The 27,558-nt window shown below is 36.5% G+C and overlaps 1 protein-coding gene across 1 annotated transcript in view; it reads right to left on the bottom strand.

Moving 5' to 3' along the window:
• Window positions 1-27,558, bottom strand: part of LOC150087054 (transcriptional regulator protein Pur-beta-like) — a 459,340-nt gene that overhangs the window by 84,077 nt on the left and 347,705 nt on the right. The window contains exon 5 of the mRNA XM_090372917.1: window positions 11,719-11,839. Coding sequence (XP_090229043.1) covers window positions 11,719-11,839 — 121 coding nt within the window. The remainder of the gene's footprint in view (window positions 1-11,718; window positions 11,840-27,558) is intronic.

Below are 27,558 nucleotides of genomic sequence, written 5' to 3'. Positions count from 1 at the left end.
GGCAAACTTCTGCACATCCATTCTACAACGATCTTTCCTCAATTTGAATCTATGCCCCCTCAGGTTCTTAATCTGAGAAAGAGGAAGAACCCATCAGCATTCAGCTTGCTCAACCCATTCAGGCCTTATACACCTCAACCTGACCACCTCGCAGGTGCCACTCTCCAGGTGCTGCAATTTGCAGAATTTAAGCCTTTCTTGATAAGAGCACCCCTTTGTTCCCCCAATCTTGTTGCCCTTCTTTGTACTCGTTCTAGCAACTCTACATCCTTCCTCAAATGAGGCCTCCAGACCTGTACACAGTACTCTGGGTGTGGCCTGACCATTGCCTTATACAGAGGGACAATCACCTCCTTTTCCCTGCTAGCAAAATTCCTATATATCATTGACAAGACTCCATGATCTGCCCTGGCAGCCCATCTGCACTGCTCAGCAAACTTCATATTTGACTGCACAATTACCCCCAGGTCTTTTTCACTTTCCACTTCCCTGAGTGTAGTACCACACAGTTGGTATGTTTCTCTTGGGTTATTGTTACCCATATGCAATACTTTGCATTTGTCCATGTTAAACTTCAGTTGCTACTACTCGTCCCATTTGCCCAACTTATCTACATCCAGTTGGAGTGCCATAGTTGGACATTAATCCTGATATACCTTCATCAATATCATTTATGAATACACAAAACAACAATGGGCACAGCACCGAAGCCTGGGGAACTCCACTAATAACATTTGTCCACGAAGAGCAGTGTCCATTGATTACCACTCTCTGTTGTCTCCCACTCAACCATCCCTTTATCCATTGTAGCAATTTATCCTTAATGCCACACCTCTCCAATTTGTACAGCAGTCTTCCATGTGCAACAGTATCAAAAGCTTTCCTGAAATCCGAGTATATGATATCAAAACTATTTTTGCCATTCAGTTACTTTGTGACCACATCATAGTATCCAATCAAATTGATCAGACAAGACTTCCCTTTAATAAACCCATGCTGTGTCTGAACTATTGCTGCAATCCTGTCTAGACGATCCTGCTACACTTCCTTAACCAGTGACTCCATTATTTACCCCCGAAAACAAGTTAAACAGGACTCACATCTGGTGAGTATGGGCTTGGCACACCCAGGGTCCTGAGCTGGATATCATCATTCTTCTTCTTCTCCTCTCTCTCTCTCTCTCTCTCTCTCTCTCTCTCTCTCTCTCTCTCTCTCTCTCTCTCTCTCAGGGTAACTCGGGAATTTTTTTTTTTGGCTGGTGCAGCATAAGCCTCAGGTTTCATTGCACCATATGGCTAATAATAATAATAAAAAATTAACAGGTCTATAGTTACTTGTGTCACCTTTTGAATCCCCTTTGTGAATTGGTGATATAATTGCACACCTGCAGTCCATTGGGCCCTCTGAGTCCAAGGAAGCTCTCACAATTATGGCTAAGGGTTTGCTTACTTCCTTTACTGCCTCCTTTTAAACATAATGGATAGGTCCCATACACCCAAGGTACCTTCCTTATGTTTAACTTCAACAATTTCTCCTCAACTTTGTTCTCAGTTATTACAAAATCACTTAGCTCCCTGTTAGAGTTTAATAAACTTCTGGCATTCCCCTCATTGAATAACTCCTCATGTGTGAATGTAGATGCATAATATTCATTCAGTTTATCAGCTACCTGAGCATGATCATCAATAGTCAACCCATCCATGTTAAGTGGTTCAATATGATTCATCCCTTTCCTTCTAGAGTTTACATAAGTAAAGAACTCTTTGCTGTTTTTCTTTGCATTCCTTGCCAAGGATTTCTCATAATCTGCCTTCACCTAATCTCCTTTGTGACTTGATTACAGACTATTTTATATCTCCCATAGGCTTCTGTGTCACCTCATACTTTATATGCATCCCATACATTTTTATTCTCTGCCACGAGTCCCATTAGTTCATTTGACTTCCATTTAGGCCTAAACCTTGAACAGTATTTCTTAGTTGGAATGAAAAGCCTAATAGCCTCCAAAATTAAGTCCCTGAAGGCTTCCCATTTAGAATTCAACATTGGTAATGTCATTAGTGGATCCCACTGTACAGAATATAAAAACTGTCTGAGACCCCTGTAGTCACCTTTATGAAAGCAATAGCCCTTCCCTTTAGCCTTGATGGTAGTAACATCTTTAAGTAATTCCCACATTAGTACATTTTGATCACTGTCACCCAGTGATTCCTTTATCTGCAAATTCTTAATGCAGTAATCACTGCTAATAATCAGATCAAAAGTATTACTCCCTCTGGTTGCCTCTCAAACATGTCGCTGTAGAAAACAGCCATCCAATAAATGCACAAAAGTCTTGCTAATGTGCGAGTGACCAACCGACAAGTTCCAGTCGATATCTGGAAAGTTAAAATCCCCCATTATAAGACATTCTGATTTACTGGCCCACTATTTCTCTGCACAATTGCTCATTATACTCATCAGGCTTATAACACACACCTACTCTCATTTTTCCTTTCTCAGTGCTTATGTCACACCAAACAGACTGAACATTGCATTGTCCGCCAACATCAATTGGATGCACTTCCTTAGATTTTATATGTTTCTTAACTAACAGCATAATCCTTCCTCTCTTCCTAACCTCTCTATCTTTTCTATACACATTGTACTCCACAAATTCCAATTCTGCACTGATTATGTCTGTGTGACACCACGTCTCTGATATCCCAACAATATCTGCCGTTGATGTCTTGACTAGCACTTCAAGCTCATCCAATTTGTTAACTATACTCCTAGCATTGGTGTACATGCAAGTATATATACACCTGTTTCTACTCTTAGTAACCCTAACACAGCCCATGTATTTATTTGTTCCACTATGACTGCTAGCAGTCCTGGAAATCTCCATTGCCTTGCTTTCCAGACTGCTGCTCATTCTAATAGAAGCAGTGCAAGAATCTCTTTTGCATCTGCCTGCGGCCACTGTTAACCTTTTAGTCTGTGTATCCCCTGAGGTGAGCAGTTTTCCGACCCACCTGACACTGCCTCGATAGCATCAGCAAATATTCTTGCACCCTTTCTATTTAAGTGTACCCCATTTCTGCAGAAGCAGTCTCTTCTGTCAACAAGCACAGACCAGACAAAAAAAAAATTCTGCCCCTTGAGCCTTGCACAATATCTCTAGGGCTGAACTGATCGACAAGGCTCTCATCATATACTCCCTCCTATTGTGTCTGGGCAGAACTGCAGACACTTTCACATTCAACCCTAACTTGCGACTTTTTTTTCAACATTGACTTGTACTTGTTGAGTAAATCTGCAGATCTGTTATTCTTAATGTCATTAGTTCCAACATTTACAACAATATCACCTTTTGTGCCTTTAAAAGATGATATCTGCTCTACAACATCATCAACTTTTGCCCCTGGCACACATCCTTTCTCTCCTAAAGAGCAGGAAATCACATGATGGCAGAAGAATGCAGAAACACTCATGCTGTCGTTGTACACAACTCTGAAAAACAAGCTTGAACTTCCCTGAAGAAAATGGTCTAATTACAAAATTTGCTGTAACCCACATCAAAGAATAATGGGTAATTTTTTTTCAGTTGGAAATGAGCTTCATCAGTTCATAACATGTTCCTCAGAGATCTAACCCCAGGGGCTCATATCTGGTGAGTATGGGCTTGGCACACTCAGGGTTCTAAGCTGGATATAGTCATTCTTCTCTTTCTCTGGGTAACTTAAGGAAAATTTTTTTTTTTTTTTTCAGCTGTTGCAGCAAAAGCCTCTGGCTTCCTTGCATCATATAGCTAATGATAATAATAATAATAACATCCCTGATTCCATCCTTACTGGATGGAATCAGTGGATGCACACTGATTCCATCCAGTAAGAAACCACAAAGCAAAGTCGTTATGTTGATGGGGATCAGTTTGCTCTAGCTCTTGCACTAGATGTTGCTGGATCTTGTACGAGCCAATGAATGATAGATCATGATTCCGCCCTAGTGCTAAGAGATGAATGCTGATTTCAGCTGCACCATCAGCCACAGCAATCTCTCCAAAAACAGCTACTGTGACTTTGTCTGTCCTCTGCCATGAGCTGCAGGTAACTTAACAGTTTGTTTGAATTATACCATTTTGGAAAGTGGACTTCTTCTTAATCCTTTTAAATGCTGGTGTTCTCTAAGTAGATCTGTGGAATTGCATGGAGTCAAAGCACAATCCATCTTTTTGAGCACTATTTCAAGATTTGTTAAATGCGCTTACCATCCTCTTTTTAAATCCTCTCAGGTGTCTCACTGTCATGTAATGCAAACAGATTTGCATTCTGGCATATGCTATGCTAATTTCCCTGGTGGCAGTGTTTGGAACTAACCTTTTTTAAAAATTGTTTTTGTTTGTATAGCATCCATTCCAAATTCTATCTTTCTATCATTAATGGCTTTCCAACTACTACTAGTTGAAGTGATACACTTCCACCTGTATGTCTTAAAGAAACAAAACATGTATTGTATACAATATATCAGCAACACTTAAAAAAAAAGCTTCACACCAAATCACTGGCTGAAGGATTATAAAAGAGTATTTATACACAGCAGTATCCTTATGTAAATATAAAAAAATTCTCAAAAAAAAAAAAAAAAAATATATATATATATATATTGCCTTTGTTCATGCACCATTTAAATTTGAGGAGACAGTTTTGCCCCCAAAACATCTGTTACTATTCTTTTAAAACAGATGTGCAAAATTACCCAAATAATTTAACTCATTCGTTTTTATATATATTTTTTTTATTGCAATATTTTCTTGATTTTTATGAACATAATCAAAAAGGAAAATTTTTATTTTAAGACAGCATGACTTTTATCACTTTTTAATAAAATTTGTGCATGTACGTTGAAGATTATCTTGTGCAGCTTTAAGGGTTGCTAAGTCTCCCATCCCAACTATTAATTCTGTAATACAGAAGACGTAAAGCTAACAAATTCGAATTGTTATTTTAATGCCACTGAAGCTTACTGCTCACACCTCTATTATTAGTAATATCTGTAGAAATTGTATTGGGCTGAACTGCATGTGGGAGCAGCAGTGCGTAGCACACGCTTCTCGATTAGACCGGGGTTCGAGCCTGTCACCACCAAATACGGAGGATGCAGAAAGGTCAGGCAATGACCACCGTATATCCCGGAGCAACATGGTCTTAGTTGCTAATGCTCCTAAAAACCAAATAACAAACATAACAAACAAGTTGAAAAAACATGAAACAGCTCATGGGAGGGGGGCACCCAGCCTACAATCTGCAAACTACAGCCACAATCAAAGAGTTTTAGAGATTTCTCAGTTGGTATCAAACCCAGACCTTGTCATACACCAATGTATCGTGATAAGCTGCCACAAGTCATATAAAGGTAACATTTATAACTTGCAGATGAACTGCACTCTCGTAAACACTTTACTTCCTTGATGCAAATAAAGCAAAACAAGATCTCGCCTTCTGCCACACAGGTTACTAAATCTCAATGTAAAACATATTTCCTTGCAGAAATGTGTGTGTGTAATATGTTTGTGTTTTTTTTTTTGTTTAATAAAGTTGTGAAATTTTTTCCTTTGAGTAATGTGATATTTATAAAAAAAAAAAAGTGGAGGGCCTATGCTGCAAAATGCCATGCTTTTAATTTCTGAAATAACTTCATATACTACCAAACCATATGTGTGTAAATAAATAAAATATTAACACCATGGCCAGTCTTGATACAAATGTATCAAGTTCTTCCATAATCTGTTGCTACTCTTCTAACATAACTCTCTTAAAGAATTAAAAAAATAAAATAAATAAATAAATAAATAAAATAAAAATATGTCTCCAAAATACATCCTTACAAGTGCAGAAAAAACAAAAGTTTCGAATGTAATCTGGGGGGGGGGGGGTTGTTGCAGCATTGGCGACATTATGCAAGCTGGCTGAGTACACATAGTCTGCATACATGTGCATATTTAACATATTTTAATTTAAACAATTCACTTTATAGTAACAGGTAAGAATTTAAGGGAAGGATTTAGAGAGTTTTAATGTGAATTCAACCAATTCCACAAATGTTTGGCCTATAACAATTGTTACAGAGTGGAGCTTTTGGTTTCCCTACTCCCATTTACTCCCCCCCCCCCCCGTTTCATTTAATCCTACTACTGTAGATCAATCCTTATTTGCAGTTTGCTAAATTATTATTCTGTTTGTTTTCCTTTTTAACACATTAATGCTGGGGCTACCCATCAGTACATCGCTGCTCTAATGTCCACTGAGCAAAGAAATTCACCGGTGGGTTGTTGCAGCTAATTATCATAGGCTGTTGCAACCCATGGGTGTATTGCTGTGCTGCAAGCCTTGTATTCAGTTTTGGCATTAAGCGCCCAGTGTTTAAGCATTTTATCGGATTCACCAGTCCTCCATATATATATTTATCTATCAAGTGTCAGTCCAGGATCAATATTTTTTTTTTACTGAAGTTTTTGCGGGGTATATAAAATCATAGTAGTTGGAATAGAAAAAGGAACCAACAGTTGACAGTTTTTATTTAAAATATAATTATTTTTGTTTACAGTGATTTTTTTTTTGATAGTTGTTGGCGCATCGACTTCTGCGGCCATAATGCGCCTTCCAAGGTTTTTGCAGTACTTTGATCCAAGCCCGAGGTGGGATTCGAACCCGCGACCTTTGGGTTGCCAGGCAGGCACTTTACCCACCCGGCTAGCCCGGTCGACTCACAGTGAATTATGTTGAAACATTCTAGACACAAAGTGAATTGATTTTCATAATCTTGACAAAATGTTTTAACTTATTTTGTCTTCCGGTCTGCCACCTTCTTTTTCAGAAATTTTCTTGTAACACTCCTCGCAATGTTTCCTAACTTTCCTTGCTTGACCTTCCATTTTACAAAAAGTATGAATTCTGCCAGGTGCCTTTGTTACTTTTGTAGTAGTCTCGCTATTCAATAAACTGTATATTATACTTTCTCGGAATTGAAGGAGGGACAGACGATTATTAGTCCCAAATTTACTCTGTACCACCCATGCATTGACTAGCATGGTACCAAAGATGATCTCCTCCATTGCAGATTTTTTATACCATTTTACAGTTTTATGCAGGCTACTATAATATGATGCCATTTGGTCAGATATATCCATTCCCTTCTTTGCTTGATTGTAACTGATAATAACATTGGGTTTCTTGATTTTTTTCTCCCTTTCTTTTGTTCTTTCCTGTCTCAATAATTTTACACTGATGAATTTTGCATGTTGTTAGCATCATTACTGGTCTTTTATCAATCCATTTCATGATTTTCACTTGTTATTCTTAAGAGCGATTATGTCTCCCCGTTTCATTTCCCCCCTGTAATATTCCTTGGTATTCCTTTTCGATTGCTTCTTAGAGTCCCACAGAGAAAGGTTTTCTTTTCTAATAACTCTTGCGCTAGAGGGAAACTGGTGTAAAAATTATCCGAATAAAGAACACATCTTTCGTCGAGCAGATTAGCCATCAGTTTCATTGAGACGGCATTGGAATGTCCTTTACCTTCTACTGAATCATCCTTTTCGGTATAAATAGAGATTTCATGAGTATATCCCTCGGGCAAACATAATTTATAAAATTTGTTCCCATATTTATGAGATTTGTTAGGGATATACTCGTGAAAGAGTAGCCTTCCACGTCAAGGGATCAAACTTTCATCAATGACCAAGTTTTTTCCTGGCTTTAAGATGCTTTGAAAATTCCTATTGCCTTTATCTAATAAAATTCTGATTTTGTTGAGATGGTCTTGTCCACTGGAAGTTTCATTGTCAGAGAAATGCCAATATTTCAGCAGATCTAGGAAACGATCTCTACTCATAGATTTCCTAATGAGATTATTCGAGTATAAATCTTTTTTTGACCAGTGTAATTTTATATCTGGGATATGAACAATTCCCATTATCAATAATATTCCAAGAAATTTTTCCATTTCTGGTTCAGTGATTGGTCTCCAATCAGCTTTCTTCTTTTTGAGTGCTTGTATATTACTAGCTGCAGATGACAAACAGTACTGTGCATATCTGTTGGTTTCAGTCACCATCATCTGAAGGATATCGTCAGTTAGAAACAGTCTGCATATGTGGTAAGGTTGGTCCAAATCAACATCAACAAGGATTTCAGCATCTTTATTATATTCATTAATTGAAATTTTAGTTTTTCCTACCTCTCGCCAAATAACATTTTCAGACTTATATGCATTGGAGATTTACTTGAGAATATAGGTCATTATTTTCATCACTGATTTCATGATATTCATCACTTTCATCAGATTCTTCTGAGATTTGGATCTTATCATCACCATCACTGTAATTGGAATGTATGTCTAAATCATCTAATTCTGACCCATCGTCGGATTCATCACTAAAGAAATATTGTGGCTTCTCTTTTTTCCGCAAGTCCAACTCTGTTCTCGATGTCCCCGAAAAATTTTTATCATGTTTTGGGCAACTTTTTCTTTCAAAAGAGGTACATCTGAATCAATCACTATCACCTCTCTTTATCAAACATTCGTCTTTAGCTCGTTTTCCGTAAAAAGAGGAGGGATTCATTTCAAAGCTTTTTAGAAATAGGTATCTATAAATACGATAAACGAAAAATTGAAATATCCAAAGAGTTTACCTCAATCTCTAGATTATAGAGAGAAACAAAATGTTTTCCACAAGTTCATGTATTTGAAATGAAGTCAATATGGGGAGGCAATAACTATTGTCAGTCACAGAGTACGAACAAATTGGAAAACAATGCTCGTGGAGGTACCAGGAAGTAATTCGAAATTGCGCTTTGGCGACTCACTGGCGCTTACTCCCGTTCATTGACAATACTTAGTGCCACAGGGCGGGGTGAACCATCGGTGGGTCGTCGCTATCAAATTTTCATGAAAAACAAATGACAATCCGTTTTTCTTGCACATACTATGTTATTTGTCACTTGTATGAACTAAATTATGAAAAAAAAAAAAAAAAAAAACAGTCATCGTTTGGGTAATAAAAGTCGTGAGTCTATCTGCCTCTTAGGCTTCATGTTAAATAAACACTCCAGTGGGAATGTGTTAAATACCTGCATCATTTATTAATAACCTGTGTTCACCAGTATTTCTTTAGTTCAAAGGGAAACTAGATATTTTAAATGAGTGTAATTTTTGCTAGATTATACCAGCTTGCATAATGTAGCAAAAGGTGCAGCTAAACCCCCCCCCCCCCGACTACATTTGAAACTTTTGTTATTTCTGCACTTGTTACCAGTACATCCATGCAATTTAGAAACTAGATAATTTAAATGAGTGTTATTTAAAAGTACCAAAATCTCCACTTGCAGCTGAGCAATAAAATTTGCTTAAGAGCCTGTTTTAATCAAGAAGCAGTTATTTCCATTTAGGGCAGATGGGTCAGAAGAGTTATCTGAATCTTATAAACATTCAAGAGGTTCGAGCAATATGAAATGTTAGCACGAGGCTATAAGAGGGGAAGAGACAGTGATCCTCACATGAACAAATGAAGAAGTGACTATCTTTAGCCCCACGTAAGTGTCTATGTATTCAAAATATCGTTCTACCATTTCCAAACAAGGAAATAGAGAAGTTTTGTTTATACATTTCAAATGCACTAGACACGTGGCATGATGGGGATAACTAGTCACCCCCTTTTCTGTTTTTTTCGTCATGTGCCGACCGAGCACTTTGGACACGAATCTCTCTCTCCTTAACACCCAATGAGAAGCTGGAATTCTCTAAATATTTTGGGAGAATTTCGGACATAAAAGCGGGTCTTTAGAGGACCCAGTGTGTAGTAGGGAAGAAAGAAGGAGACGAGTGCAGACAAGTCCGAACCAGTGAGCCTGAGCCATCAAAAAGCAGTCACCAATAGCAAAGCAAGGAAGAGAGCCAATGCCTAAGACTCGCCTGACCAGAACACCAACAATAAGCTTGGTAAGTCGGAATGCCCTATTCTATAAGTATGGAAGGGAATGTCTGCAAGAGCGATAATGAAATAGATAATTATTCATGAGGAACAATCATGATAAAATGATTTCTTCCTAGTGTTTTCGAACATTACATGTTAGTATTTCATGTGTAGTACAAGGTTTTGATTTATTGTTGAACTTACATAGTGAAAATGGAACCTTTATATCGAAGCTTTCACACTAAATTGAAATTTGTGACCGAACAAGAAGTAGAAGCAACAATAACAAAAAGATAATTAGTAATAGTGAATGATGATGGTTGAAATAATAATAGCTACTTATGTATAATATAGATACAAGCTGGAAGTGCTTATAAAGATTATGTCTTCTTTTATGCGCATGTTTACCTATTTATATTACTCATGCTATTAACCTCCTAAAGGATACAAGCATGGTGTATGATTGTGTTTTTATTTACAATAACTGTCATATTATACTGCTCATGTGTTAAACATTTTAAATCGTGTATGATGAAATTGTGATATATGATTGCTTTCTAATCTTCTTTAATAAATATGCTTTGTTTTGAAAGATGGCCTCTTAGAAAATTCTCATTCACACCAGAAAGCACCAGAGTTAGGAATAAGAGATTCCAAAAGGTTATTGTGACATTGAAGATCAAAAGCTACCTAAATAGCAGTGGCCCTTCAATATAATACACAACGCAACCCAAACTGCGATTTTTATGGAAAGTTGACTGTAAAAATCGAGGGTATAGTGGTTGTGTCCTATTTTACCACTAGTTGAACATTTAAGGGTAAGTCAGAGACAATGGAGCTTCATATGCAATAACTATACTGATGGTTAAAAATATTAGGAGCACCAGTCCATTCCCATACAGAGCAAAGCAAAACAGTACCACAATCAAACCTCGCTGACACTGCTTCAATTCCAAAACAGGAAGAGTTTCAAACAGTTTCCCAACAGTGGGGTAGTTATAAGCAGTTATGAATCTGTCAGTGAAGCAGCCAAGATATTACTAATATCCTATTGGATATCACTAGTAATATTTTGGCTGCTTCACTAATTTGCCAGGGTGGCCGAGTGGTTAAGGCGCTAGTCCCTGCCAAGCCAGAATTATTTCACTAATTAGATTGCCAAAGTACTTCTGAAAGTAAGCATATTTCCTCACACAAAAAAAGTACTGCTTCAGGATCCATTTTTAGTAAACACATTTTATAAAAAGAGAATACAGCAGAGCCAGTGGAAGCAATAACTAAAATAAATTTAACAAGTCTTAATACAACTAGTAGCTTTCAGAGTGATGAACCCCTTCCTCAACAAGAAAGGTACATACATGCAGAAATGCAAACATAACATAAAACATTAGGAATGGAATAAATTATACTAAATAGGCTGTGCGTGACCTGATCAAGCGGTTCATCACCCTGAAAGCTACTAGTTGTATTAAGACTTATTAAATTTATTTTAGTTACTGCTTCCACTGGCTCTGTTGTATTCTCTTCTTCTAAACCATGGAAACCAGTGCCACAGGCCCATTCTCTTTTACATCATTACTGATTGGAAATAATGAGAGATTACCATTATTTTTTAAGTTTCTCGTTTTATTTTGCTAGGATATTATGTAATCACAGAAACAACCGTAGAAATGTGGATAAATTTGTTAATTACTGTAATATTACCTTCAGAACGTTTATCAAACAGGTAAACAAACACACTAAGTTACCTGTGTATCAAACCATACCTCCATCATCTGTGCCAAATTCTTCCAACAGGTCTGTTAATGCATCACGAAATTCTATCATACCTTGGGCCGGTATAGCAATCTGTGAGCGAGGCCCTCCCCTTGCTATTGTCTGGGAGACCTATTAAAAAAAAAAAAAGAGTTTTATAGAATATGTAAGCAATCATGATAAGGCAATTCACATGATTTGAACATAAAAAAGGAAAAAGGATCTCATTACTCTATTAATAAAAAGAGAAATTTAGTTAATTCAGATAAGACAGCTTAATAAATTCAAGAAAATGTATCATTTCATCTTTTTACAGTGCCTGATTTTTATTAGTCAAAGAAAACAAATATATAATTTTAATCCTATCCCCCACTTTTAGATTTGAAATATTTCCAAAATTAGGCCTATTAACAAACATGTTAATTTTATTCTCTTGAAACTTAAAGTGATGGTGAACTTCAATTAATTAACAAAATTAATGAACATTTGACTAGCTAAATACCTTAGAAAATAGTCATCTGGAAATAGAAATTAGTCATTTACTTGAATGGCACAGTAGACTTTCGAAATAACAGCACCTTCAGGGATTCAAGGTGCCATTATTTTGATTTTGTCGTTATCTAGGAATTTTATTTTTAATATATTTAATGCAGAAATAATGAGGCCAAATAAGAAATAAAGATATTAAGAATGCAATTGTATTAACTGCACATAAAAAAACATAAACATGTTGAAGAGCAAATGTTATATTCTGCCATTAATAAATTTCTGCTTACGCCCCGTTCTACTTTCTTTATTATATCAAGTTCAGTCTGCACGGGTAGCACAGTGGTATCATCACCTTCCTCCCCACACTGGGTGGAAAAGGCCAAGGTTCGAATCCCATTGATGATGCGAGTAACTTTTATAGGCTTTTCCCACTCTGTCGCTGAGTTAGTGGGTCTCAAGGGTAGATAGCAAGGTCCCCCCCCCCCCCAGAATCTGGGGTTTTTCATCCAGCAAAACAGGTAAGTCAAGCAGAGAACACATACACAATTTATAGACACTGCACAAGGGTATATGAATTAGCATTCCGGTGATCCTAATGTAATAGTTTGGATTATATCAAGTTTGTCACTAAGCTTAATGTTGTTCTTCTTTTCTTCTCCGTAGTTTATTAACTTTAGGAGCTATAGTGAGGGATTTTTAATTTAAAATACAGTGGATTCTGGTTATTTGGGCCACTGGTTAATCGGAGCAGCCGTTTATTTGGGGCAAATCTTAAAAAAACAGAAACCAATCGAGAAAATAGCCAGGGTTTACTTCGCTTAATTGGGATAGCATGCCGTTTAATCAGGGCAGGAGACCGCAGCACTGGAGATTACCCTACGAGTCTCCGACGGTACCACGTGGTTTGGTCGAAATTCTGGAGGTCACCACCATAAAACAATAAGCAGTCACCTGTTTATTGGGCTTTTCTGTTAGTGAAATCTATCATAAACGGACAGTAAATTCGATCTTACTGAATTTGCGATAATACCGACAGCTGGAATTCTGTGAGTTATTATGGTGAAATGTGTTTACACTTCCATGAAATCTTCAATCATATAAAAAAATAAATTTTCAGATCTTCTCTTCATTCGTATTTTTAAAGCTTTGTAACTCGTTGCTCGATTCTCACTTGTGCATATCGTGTTCCTTGCAATTTGTGCGTGCCGTGTGCACAGTCAATTCACAAATGTGATCACAATGACCGGCGCTTACTGCACATCGTATAGTGAACGGCACTTTACTATGTTGAGTGTGTGTGTGTGGGGGGGGGGGATACAGTGTATTTTTAACTATTTATGTGAAACTTCGGATAATTGGGGCAGCCGCTTAACAGACCAAAATGCACTGTCCCAATGCGTCCCAAATAACCGGAATGGACTGTATATGTAAAACAGCGATATAATCAGTGATAACAGTACAGAATTCATTTTGAAAATGGTGGATTCAAACAAATACAGTAATCATGTGACTTGCTGTTTTCATTTTTCGGCACTGTAATACATCCGATCTCAATGTGCCATTATTTAGACAGTCTACTGTACTATCAGATGAAAGCTGGCCAGATGGCTGGTGCATCAATGGTACAGCAGATATGTATTTTTTTTAAATGTTTTTAAAGATAATGATGGCCGTGGAAGCTCTTTCTCTCTGTATTGCTTTTGTTGTTACATATTTATGTAACTATACGTTTTATATTTGTTATTATGTATTTCGTATCTCCCTAGTAAATTAACATCTCTCTCTAATAAATGAATGAATTGGCTAATCGCTGATAATCTCATGACTTTTACTTCATAACCAATACACAGAATAATGAAGCAATGCAATGGTGGAGTTAGACACTTTTCAATTACAAAATATATAAAAACAGTAAAGTAGAAGCAAGCAGGGTGGAAAACAATTTGTATTGTTTGAATTGTATGTTTATTATATAAAGTGGTTGTTGGGTTCAGATTTTTGGTGACATTTCTGTGTGCACATGTGTGGGTTTAAAAGAAAGTTTATTACTCTAATTCAGTGAGTCCTAACTTTTTCTCTTTGTAACTTCGAAGGTTCTAATCACTTGTTGGGCATATATCTTTTTTGTGTTTAGCTAAGCAATTTTTACTTTTAGCAGGGATAGAACTATTTAACATTGTGATTGTTACAATATGGTGTAACGTATATCTTGAACTTGATAGGGCAAGGTATAAAGTAAAACTAGACAGCGTAATATGAATCACTGCATTTAGGAATCTATTAGTTTAATGTAGTCCTGCCAATTAACAATTAAATTGCATTTAAACAGAAATCATGCCCCAGACTAGAGCAGCAAAGCAATGGGTACAAAGTAGTGGGAGCAGCCTTGGGGGAGACCCAAAGGGCATGATTCTCCAATGCATCACAGCCTAAAAAAATGTGCAACTTTTGAAATGTTTGTAGACTTTCTAGAACAGGACATGATCCAGCCAAGGAGTAATTGTGTGCTAGGTGCAGAGAGCAGGAAGAAATTAGGCATCAACTCAGCATTCTGATGGGCATTTATAAGAGTTTGAAGAGAAGAGCAGATGCCCTTGAAAGAAGGAAGGAATTAAAGTGGGGCATCAAGCTCAGCTGCCCAACTCAAAGCCAGAGCTCATCCTTATGCATCATGTAATATAGCAGCAATCTTTAAGGCAGAATGCGCTCATCCCACAATAGGTGGTTATTGTCAGGGATACAGGAAATCTGTTGTGCAAGAAGGATAGGTGGAAAATAGGACCAGGGTATGTCTGTCAGGGGCAAAAGTAGATGACTATGTACAGCAGAATAATCTTTTAAGGGCATAAAAAGGTGATATTGTTGTACATGTTGGCACTAATGATATTAAGAGATCTGAGGCCTTAATTAACAATTACGGAGCAATGTTGGAAAAAAAGTAGTGAGTTAGGATTGAATTTGAAAGTGTCAGCAATTCTGCCCAAACAAGACAGGAAGGAGTATATGTTGAGAGCCTTGTCTATCAATTCGGTCTTGGAGTGAATGTGCAAGGCTCATGTGTTAGAATTTCTCACAGCATGGTCTGTGCTTGTTAACAGGAGCGACTGTGTTTACAGGGATGGGTACAAAGTGTGTTAGTTGTCTGACGGCACCAGGGGTTTCCCCATCTCTGCAGGGATGGGTACACTTGAACAGAAGGGGTGCAAAAATATCTACTGATGCTATCGAGCAGTTATAGGTGTGTCTGAAAATGGTACCTTGGGGAGATACAGCCTAATAGTTTAACTAGAGCCTCAGTCAGAGGTGAAAGTGATTCTTGCATTGCTATTATTGCTACATGCAGAAGCCTGTAAAGCAAGGAGTCTGGGGTTTCAGCCCCTGCTGTGGGGTACAAACAAATACATGGGCTGTGTTAGTGTAACTAAGAGTAAAAAAATGTGCATATATAGTTGCATGTACATTAATGCTAGGAGCATTGCAAATAAATTTTATGAATCTGAAGTACTCATTAAGTCATCACATCCAACATGGCATCACTCAGGCATAAGTGATGTTGAATTTGAATATGGGTAACACAATGCGTACAAGAAGACCAGACAGGGCAGGAGAGGTGAGGGGTTTTATGCTCTTAGTTAAGAAGAATATTAAACTTTCTGTTTATACTCCAACACGACAACCAAGTCAGTAGAGTTTACAATAAATCGTCAATACAAATATTTATCATATTTAGTAGTCACAGGCTTGAACTCCAGTCCACTCAAGGAACGCGTGCTATGCACTCTCGCTCCTGACCACTGGGCTAAGGCAGTGCATCCAGTTGACTTGACTGAATGATGAGTGCCATGTTGAGACAGTTTGGTATGATATAAATACTGGGAAAACAAAATTGAGAGTAGTAGTGTGTTATAGGCTTAATGACTGTGAATGAATATACCAAACAGCAATACAGGGAAACAGAGAGCCAGCAAATCAGAATGTCTCATAATGAGGGATTTTAACTTTCCAGATTTTGACTGGAATTTGTCGGTTAGTCACTGAAAAACTAGCAAGACTTTTGTGAAATTCTTGGATGACTGTTTTCTACAGCAGCATGTTAGAGAAGCAAAGAAGCAATACTCTTGATCTCGTTATCAATAGTGATTCTTCATGTATTAAAAATCTACAAGTAAGTAAATGACTCACTGCATGGTGGCAGCAATCACAATGTACTGATGTGGAATTTAATGAAAGATAACTACTGTCAAGGATAAGGGGAAAGGCTTTTGCTTTCGTAAGGGTAACCAGTGGTGAGCTATAATGGGCTTGCATGGGTTCGCGAGAGCCCATTGTCATTTTTTTGAAAATTTGTGAGCATTGTTGAGACAATCATTAACTTTACAAATGAAATCCTGAATGCAAATATTGAGTATCCAGAGCCAAAACTATGGTGGGGCAAGCGGGGCCCCATTCCCAGCATTTTAATGGCACAATCGATTTGTTCATTTTTAATTTAATTACAGTCAACCCTCTATTTAACGCACTTCTTTATAGCAAATTTTTTTGATTCTGCTTTACATTTAAAATAGTTTCTGTTGAATGAAGAAAATTTCCATGACACGAACGGATTAGGAGAGACAACTTTGTATGCCTCATACCTTTTGATAGGAAATTCCTACTGCCCGACACTCACATCAAATTAATCCAATTAATACATTACATTATATATATATAAAAAGGTCTAAGTGCATAATGTGATTATGCTTTTTAAAAGTAAACTTAATATATACGGGTTTGTTAAAACTAATCTTGTCTTCAATTTCCATTATTTATTACTGCCAGAAGGAAGAGTAAAGTGCTGCCAATGTACATCAACTCACCTAAAACTAAACCAACCAGCAACAGGAGACCGGGAACAGAAGGCAATTGTCGAAATATCTTAAAATATTTTCGACTAAACTTCTTAATAATGGACTAAGTTATTTCGGTATGATCCGTGCTCACAAGAAGTAAAGTGAATAACCTAACAATATCCACTCTCTTATAAATCAAGATTCATTTAAAATTAAAATTAGCGCTCTGCAGCGAGATTATTTTGTTAACCAATGTAAACAGTGCTATTTACACATGTGCATTAAGCTCCATGAGTCCATTTTGGATTTGGACTCATGGACCTTAATACACATGTGTAAATAGCACAGTTTACATTAGTTTACAAAATAATCTCGTTGCGCAGCACTAATTTTAATTGAGTCTTGGTTTATAAGAGAGTGGAATATTGTTAAGTTAAGTGCTTCTTTATGGATATTCAGAGACTTTAGTACTTCTCCATTCCGTGTGGATCATCTAGAGTAATGATGATCTCATTACCTTTACTAATGGTTTGATGCAGTTGTGTTTCTCTTCTAACCTTATGAAAGTTTCACTCAATTAATAACATCTTTATTACTTCCATTATAGCTCTAGACAATAGTTGTTATTAGCAGACTAATACTAATCAAAACAAGCTGCTGCAAATATTTCAATAGGAGAGCAGGCTGCTCATGCTGTGACAGGAATGATTGCACAAGAATTTGCATTGAAGTAGGAAATAAATCTGCTTTAGTTATCCTAGTCATCGTCAACATTATCATCAGAGGCAGTCTCCAAGTCAAAGGTTTACAGTTATGATTCGCCAGAGCTTTCTGTTTTGGGCAAGTCTCTTCAGCTCACAATACTTCTTAAAGTTGGACCATTCTTCTTTTAAGTCATCTAGCCATTTTCTTCTTGGCATCCCTTGTTTCACTCTCTCTCTTCCACCAAATATGGAGGATGCGGAAAGGTTAGAGAATGACCACCACACATCCCCGGAGCGATATGGCCTTAGTTGCTAATGCTCCTAAAAACCAAACAACAACAACTCTCTCTCTCTCTGTCCATCCATCTAATGCTGTAACTTCCTTCTCATCACTTCTTTCAATAAGCTGTAATCACTTCCCATTCTTCTCCAAGCTTATTCATGACTCAACTCATCAGTCCATTCAATTTTTAACATTCTTCAAGCACACCACATATCAAAAGCATTGATCATATTTTTCTTTTCTTTTGTCAGAGTCCACATTTCGTACCCATATAGGACAACAAACTAAACATAACATAACATCTCAACGTCTAGTTTTATTTCCTTGTTCAAATTCCTTCTCATCAGCTCTGTGTGTTTCAAACAAGCTGCCCTCGGCATTACAATTCTTAAATGAATCTCTCTGGTGCTCTTTCCATCTACTTTTGTCAAACTTCCTAGGTATCTAAATTCTCTCACTTGTTTAACTAACCCTCCATTTATTCTAAATTTTCATTTTCACTGAATACCATTCTTTTGTTTTGCTCATGTTTAATCTCATGCCATACTCTTCTCCCCCTATGTGAATTTTGTTAAGTGCTCTCTTTAGTTCTGATTTACTTCAAGTAATTATAATTGTGTCGTCTGCATATCTATTCCTACTGAAATTAGTTCTGCCTATTCTTATTCCCCTAGTGTCTTCTAAGGATCCAATTTTAATTCCTCGTTGTATAAGTTGAAGAAGGGGGAGACCACAAACCAATCTGTCATTTTGTTGTTTATTCTGAAAGTTTTTCTTATAATTCTTAAATCCTTTCCTTCCATGACTGTGATTTTTTTTTCTTAAATGCACTCTGTCAAAAGCTCTTTCAAAATTCCTGAATCCAAAGAACGTTTTGTGATTGGGTTGCCTGTTTCGCTGTATGAAAAACCAAAGTTTCTGGATGATAAAACCATGCAACCACCGTTCGAGAACTGAAGCATCTAGAGACAATGGTAAGCTAGTGACCAGTGAGTTTAACTTCTGTGGTAGGAATAATCAGGGAAACCATAGTTAAGGATATTATACCAGGGCCACCTAGATAAGAATGGAATCACAACAGCATTTGCAAAAACAAGGACTTGCTTAACCAATCTGGCTAATTACTATGATGAGATTATAAAATATAAAACATAGGAATCAAAATATTTTGATAACATTATATACATATACTTTAGTAAAGCTTCTAATATGATATGATCTGTCCCCCTTGGAAGGTTATTGTATAAACTGGACAAAACTGTGACTGTAGAAAAGATGCTTAAGTGAATCAGAAGCCAGCTGAAACAAAATGAGTGGACTAGCAAATGGAGTCTGTGAGGGTCTGGTGATGGGATATATCTCTCTCTCTCTCTCTCTCTCTCTCTCTCTCTCTCTCTCTCTCTCTCTCTCTCTCTCTATTGTTTCTAATCTTTCTTAATGACACTGATGAAGGGGTTTGATTGGGTTTGTTCATATGTTATTCGTACAACAGCATCTAAGGCCATCACCCAGAAAAGATTATAAATAATTAAATAATCTAATTGTTATTTGGTAATTAAAGGAAAGAGTAGTGATTCAAATGGCTGAGTTAAAATAGGTTAAACAGAATGATATAAATTGGCCCTTTTTAAAAAGTTAAAAATACAAGTTATCATTGTCATATAAATCTGTCCGAGCAACTACAGCTCAGGCAGAAGTTTAAAAGTGGTATAAGCTGCACCATGTTCACTGATAAAATGCAAATAATCAATTAGTAAATACTGAAGCATCTAGAGGCAATGGTAAACTTGTGACCGGTGAGTTTAACTTCTGCGGTAGGAATAATCATGGAAACCATAGTTAAGGATATTACACCTAGATAAGAATGAAATCACAACAGTATTTGCAAAAACAAGGTTTTGCCTAACCAATCTGGAAGAAGAAGAAGAAATACTGAATAATTAAAAGCATCTCACAATACTCAACTAAAGGGAATGGCTTGTGATCAACAGCCATCAACAAAAAATAGTGTGCACAAGGTGACTATATCCAATATGAAGTCCAATGGGAATGAAAGACAAAATAAAAATCTCAATATTCAGTGGTTCTGCTTATTTGGCTGCAACATTGGCAAAATTATTTCACTTGATTCCAATGTGGTACAGACTCTAGAAAAAGCAGACATTCCTAGAGGGAGCAAAGTGTTTTTTGAATCTATCAGAGAACTGGGCGAGTGTAATACTGTGTACCCAGTGGTGAACTATAGTGGGCTCACATGGGCTCGTGAGAGCACATTGTTTTTTTTTTTTTTTTTAATTTGTGAACCCATTGTTGAGACGATCATTTATTTTACAAATGAAATCCAGCTGAAATTATTAAGTATCCAGAGCCGAAATTACGGTGGGATGAGCAGGGCACCGTTCCCAGCATTCGAACAGTTATGTATTTTAAAACTGCTTCATTTTTGATTTAATTACAGTCAGATCTCTGTTTAAACAACTTCTTTATAGCGATTTTTTTGAATTTCCCTTGGTAATTACATTTAAAATAGTTTCCGTTTAACAAAGAAAATTTCCATGTAAGGAACGGTTTATGAGACACAACTTTGTAGGCACCTCCGTAGCCAGGTGGGAAGAAGCAGCAGTGCATAGCACATTCTTCTTGATTAGACCGGGGTTCGAATACAGAAGATGCAGAAAGGTCAGGGAATGACCACCGCATATCCCGGAGCAATATGGTCTTAGTTGCTAATGCTCTTAAAAACCAAATAAGATACAAAAAAAAAAAAAAAAAAAAAAACAACTTTGTATGCATTGTTCCTGCCTCTGGCCTTTAGGCAATTTACGTAATTAGAAAGTGCAAATTAAGGGTGAAAGGGATTACTGTTTCACGATGTTAGTGGTGTCCCTAAAACCTGCAGTCAAATACTGAGAAGCCGCCTTCGTCAATATGCTTTCCACAGCCACTCAGAGGATTAAGCAGATTCTCGACACGGATAATAGCCTCTGGTCAACCTGTGTTGTGGTCCCCCTTTACTCTTGCAAATGTTTTTCGGAGAAATGAGCGATCCTTGCTTCCAGTAAATTTCTTTATCTATGTTTACACAGTCACAGTAGTTGAATATCCGAGTGATTCCGACATTTTGCATAATATTCAAAGAACTAGTGACAGACTGACAGTAGCAACGTGGGGGGGGGGGGCAACTAAAATATAATATAAACTTTACGAAAAAGAAATGTGGGCAGATTTTGAAACTTCGTCGAGGCTTTAACTGTGTAGAAAATGTTCTAAAATATAATGGCATACAGGCAATAATTAAAAAAAAAAAACAACAACTGTATGAATTATATCACCAATCTCCAAAAAACTAGCGTGAATAAAGGATTATTGCTAAAGAACTTGATGTGGAAACTATATAGATCGGTCGTGTGTTATTGCCGTGATGAGCAACTTGTTGCTTGAGGACTGCATTGTGGGTTGAAGGAATTATCCCACTTTGTGCAAACATTTTGAATCAGAAGTTAAATATTCGGGATTATTAAACTGACTTTTCAATGTGGAATTTCTTAACAATTTAGCACTAATGATCGACATCCTGCAGGAGCTCTTTTACCTTTCAGAAGCTTTACAGAATCACTATGATAAAAGCAGATAAATTAATTATTCGAACTATAAATGCTATTGCTAATTTGAAAAATTCAGAAAGAAATTATGAAGCTGAAATTGAGAGCATGTTGAAGTAGAAAGAATTTGGAGGAATCAAATTCGAAAGTAAGAACACATTTTAAAAATTACCTCGTGACAAGCTATTATAATTTATTCTTAAAGGATAAATTATTAATGCAACAGAGCGATTTTAAATTAAATAATGAAAATAATGATTCCACCGATGACGAGAAATTGAAAGAAATTTTAAACATATCCTACCTGAAATCGTGGAATATGAAAGAACTTTCATCTCGATGGCCAGACAGTGAAAACCGAATAAGAAATTTAAGTTTTCTGATAAAATATGAAATAAAAATTAATGATTTTAGAGGTTTTTCAAAGACAGTTTATCTTTAAAATCGTGTGAAATTCCCTTTTCAATTAAGAAAGTCAGAAATACAGGCAGTTCTCACTTTACGAGTTCCTGGGTTTAAAAGTTTTTTTTTTTTTCAAGTATCAACAAAATCGAAAATATGAACATTAATTGCAAAAAATGAATGTTAAACATTCATAAATACCGCATTTCAAACCACGCGTGTACTTATAAATACAGTGTACCCCACTTAAGATATTAATCCGTTACCATTGTAGCGTGAAAATATTGTAATGTGAACCCAATAACACATTGTTTTTTGGTAATCCATTCCACAACCTCGAAAGTTCAAATTTTTGCTATATAACTCCCTAAAAGGCCATTTTTATGGTGTAAACTGTATCAGTTACCAATTGAAATCATTAAATGCACTACACTTTCATTGTTATCATATGTTCTGTTATAAGTACCACTTTTGAACGGCTTTGTGATATTTTTCTAAAGCACGTTTCTCGAGGTCACTACCATAAAACAATAAAAACAATTTGCACTTTCTGGTTTACTGGGTTTTTCTGTTACTGCAAGCAAATATAAACAGGTAGTAAACTCGATGTTATTGCATTTGTGAAAATACCGATAGCTGGAATTGTGTGGGTTTTTACTTTATTATGGTGAAATGTGTTTCCCCATTACTGAAATCTTCAATCGTATAAAAAACATAAATAAATTTTCAGAATCTTCTCTTCATTCCTTTTTTTTTAAAGCTTTGTAAACTTGTTACTCCGCACAAATCGTGTTAGTTGCAATTTGTGCATTCTGTTAAAAATGCTTATGCATGCTATTGAAATTTATAAAGAATAGAGAAGATTATCTTGGAAATAAATGCCTCTTGAAGCATTTCTGAAGAAGACGACTACTTGTGCCAACAAACCAACGAGTGCCAAGCCAATAAACGAGTGATCAATGAGAGTGCATTTAGTCGATGATAATGAAGAATAAACATTCTTTAACATTTGTAAGTCATAAATAATTTCTCTATTATTATAATTTGTTTGATTTTACAGGCTACGTTTTCACTTTTCTGGATAAATCAATCATTGTTTAAACATAAACTAATTGGCTAACTAATTTCATTAACATTGTCAATGGGAAATAAATTCCCACTTTACAAGCGCGCACTAGGAACGAATTAACTCGTAAAGTCAAGAACTACCTGTATCTTTCAAACCATTGTGATTAGCAGTGCTGAAGCTGAGCGAGCTTTCAGTGTAATGAATAATATTGAGTGAATGAATGAATAATGTTGACATTTAAACAAGTTGCAGATTATTATGATCTAAATGGAAAACCATGCTTCAATTTGATCCGGATCGTTACGTTAAATAATTCCTCTGTAATCTTTGCTCAGCTTTTCAGCAAAGCAGATTGACAACAAATATTAATAAAGAAGTAAATTGCATATGGCAATTTTTAGAATATATTTTTCTTGAATATTTGTGTAATCATTTTTTTTTCATGTAATATTTGCTTTTATATTGTGGAATGTTTTGTGATAGTTTTTATGTTATTTGTAATATGGGAAATATTTCATGTTATTTTTTATTCGCAATATTAAAATTTTATCATGAAAAAAATGTATCCATTATATTTCCCTAGTTGTTAAAAAAAAGACTAATAAAAAAGTTGCGCATGTGCTGAGCATGCACGGTAGATGGTTTATGTGAAACATCCTTCACATTTCTTTTAGGTATTTTGATTTGTATATTGATTACGAAATAAAAGAGCTTTTGTATTGCAAATATTTTATTGAACATTCGCAAATTTTCATAATTTCTGGAAGACAAGATACAATGGACTTATGATAACTAAAGTAAGAGATGTCTCTAGAAAACGGCGTGGATTGAAATACCGATCTTGTAGTTGAAATGACATACGCAGCTGTTAGGGGCACCTAATAATGAAATGTAACGAAAATGCGAGATGAAAAAAAGAAATTGTTGACAAATATTTGTATTGTTACAGTCACAAGACAAATACTTGTATTGTTGCAGTCATATGATAAACACATATTCTCACAGTCATATCACAAATACTTGTATTGTTGTAATTATTCTTACTGCAGTAGTAACTTCAGGAAGTATGATCGTGATGTCATACTATTCAAAAATTCTAAAAAGAACTCCAGAGACTATCGTATCCAGGTATCATCGTAAGGGGAGGCATGACGACCAGGTTTTTACGTGTTTTTTTTTTTTTTTTTAGATAGACCTCATGCACATACACGTATATGCATGGTTAAGGGGGATAACATGCCCCATCTGTCCCCTCCCCCAATCCGCTCCTGACTCGAGATATCATACCGGTCAGTCGCGAAAAATGCGTCATGCTCACTAATCACACTACTAGAAGTGCAAGCGTGGGAAGCGCCTCTGGTGGAAACTGCGGTTGACGTCACTTCCATGACCGATCAAATTACTCGGTAGAAAGTCAGAAAATCTGCGAGCCCATTGTTAACTTATTCACATCTCACCACTGTGTGTACCTATTACAGCCTGTAAGGCATTCAGAGAGCCAATGTATGATATACACCTAGAATACTTATATAATATCGGTGTGTAGGTACACCATAGACAACTCTTAAAAAACTACAAAGTAGTTATTGTGGGCATCATTTGCTCTTTCTCATATTGTGCTCTGCCTTCACGACGAGTTGCCATGATAATGCACTACCTCGAATAAGTAAAGCTTCACTAATAGAGAAGACTATTGTTACTTATTCTCGGTGAGTACCACCACCCATACATGTTTCAGGGCAGGTACCCTGGTATTGCAGACATGACGACCCAGTTGTGAAGATAATCACACAATATGTGTGAATACCACCGCCCAGACATGTTTCAGGGCAGGTACCCTGGTATTGCAGACATGACGACCCAGTTGTGAAGATAATCACACAATATGAGAGATGCCAAAAGGTGTATATGTGCTCATATTGTGCTCTGCCTTCACGACGAGTTGCCATGATAATGCACTATCTTGAATAAGTAACGCTTCACTAATAGAGAAGACTATTGTTACTTATTCTTGGTGAGTACCACCACCCAGACATGACGACCCAGTTGTGAAGATAATCACACAATATGAGAGATGCCAAAAGGTGTATATGACAATATTTAAAATAACTAAATGCACAAGGCATAATACATTAAGAGTTTAATATCTATATAATATCGGTGTGTAGGTACACCATAGACAACTCTTAAAAAGCTACAAAGTAGTTGTTGTGGGCATCATTTGCTCTTTCTCATATTGTGCTCTGCCTTCATGACGAGTTGCCATGATAATGCACTACCTCGAATAAGTAACACATCACTAATAGAGAAGACTATTGTTACTTATTCTTGGTGAGTACCACCACCCAGACATGACGACCCAGTTGTGAAGATAATCACACAATATGAGAGATGCCAAAAGGTGTATATGACAATATTTAAAATAACTAAATGCACAAGGCATAATACATTAAGAGTTTAATATCTATATAATATCGGTGTGTAGGTACACCATAGACAACTCTTAAAAAGCTACAAAGTAGTTGTTGTGGGCATCATTTGCTCTTTCTCATATTGTGCTCTGCCTTCATGACGAGTTGCCATGATAATGCACTACCTCGAATAAGTAACACATCACTAATAGAGAAGACTATTGTTACTTATTCTTGGTGAGTACCACCACCCAGACATGTTTCAAGGCTATTGGCCTATCATCAGTGGGTGGGCAGGTACCCTGGTATTGCAGACATGACGACCCGGTTGTCTTGAAACATGTCTGGGTGGTGGTACTCACCGAGAATAAGTAACTATAGTCTTCTCTATTAGTGAAGTGTTACTTATTCGAGGTAGTGCATTATCATGGCAACTCGTCGTGAAGGCAGAGCACAATATGAGAAAGAGCAGATGATGCCCACAACAACTACTTTGTAGTTTTTTAAGAGTTGTCTATGGTGTACCTACACACCGATATTATATAGATATTAAACTCTTAATGTATTATGCCTTGTGCATTTAGTTATTTTAAATATTGTCATATACACCTTTTGGCATCTCTCATATTGTGTGATTATCTTCACAACTGGGTCGTCATGTCTGCAATACCAGGGTACCTGCCCACCCACTGATGATAGGCCAATAGCCTTGAAACATGTCTGGTGGTGGTACTCACCGAGAATAAGTAACAAAATAGTCTTCTCTATTAGTGAAGCGTTACTTATTCGAGGTAGTGCATTATCATGGCAACTCGTCGTGAAGGCAGAGCACAATAAGAGAAAGAGCAAATGATGCCCACAACAACTACTTTGTAGTTTTTTAAGAGTTGTCTATGGTGTACCTACACACCGATATTATATAGATATTAAACTCTTAATGTATTATGCCTTGTGCGTTTAGTTATTTAAAAAAAAACCTAGAATACTGCATTGTTTGAATATCAGTTAAGGAAAGTGCATACAAGTTGTTTTTCTTAGTGGCACAGTGCACAAGTAAATCAAAATGGAGAACAATGGAAGCAATTCAACTTGTGTAGAATAAAAATCTGTTTTTAATTTTTTAAAGAAATATAGGTAACTGTCAGATGTCTTGTAGTTTTCCATATACCACTTCTTTGGTGACTGGATCGCTATCCTTACACGTGTAAAGTTGACAGTATAATTAGGACAGCAATGCATTCACTGAAGAATGAGTGATAATTTCCTTACTTTACCCATAAAGACAACAATTCGGCCACCAAAGAAGTGGTACAGGAAGGGAAAAATGTTTGAGACTTATTTGTATTCCTTTACGAAATTAAAAACAGATTTTACTCTATGCAAGTTGAAGTGCTTAAATTTTCATTATTCTCTATTCCATGCATTTCTATGTTCAATACTATATTTAAGTGAAATGGGTCTGCTAGGGAAACCTGCCACAGATCCTCATCAAACTTTGATCATCAATGTTAAAAGCAGAAAATAAGAAAACAGCACGATGTGGGGCATAGAGCCGTTGATAACCTGTATATGGCATATTGCACTATTCCCACTTCTGCAAAGAAGAGTCACAGGCTGCACAATGGATGCTCCATGACGAAAGAGTTGCATAGATGTAAGTGCAACAAGGTCAATTGTCATGTTAAGATTATGAAGCAGATCATGAATTCCAATGCCAAAGGTTGATCAGCCTAGGACAAGCATTAAAGTTCTTCTCTGTGTTGCATAAAAAAACATGACTGAGCAGGGTGATTAAATTAATATTTCAATTTTAATGTACACCATAATGATAGTTGCATAAGACGAAGTAAGAGTGATGGTTCATTAGCTTCAACATAAACTTTCTATAGAGGATATGTGAAAGACTCAGTAGTGATGCAAATGAGTCTTTCACTACTGAGTCTTTCACATATCCTCTATGTGAAAGACTCAGTAGTGATGCAAATGGTGTGGTTGTGAATGAGATCAAGACACAACAAGGCACTATACCTGGCTGAAGCATATAGATGGGTATCACAGACCA

The sequence above is a fragment of the Mastigoproctus giganteus genome, chromosome 4 (assembly GCF_048544385.1).
Source record: "Mastigoproctus giganteus isolate SK-2022 chromosome 4, ASM4854438v1, whole genome shotgun sequence".
Taxonomy (NCBI): domain Eukaryota; kingdom Metazoa; phylum Arthropoda; class Arachnida; order Uropygi; family Thelyphonidae; genus Mastigoproctus; species Mastigoproctus giganteus.
This window is presented reverse-complemented; position numbering and strand designations above follow the sequence as displayed.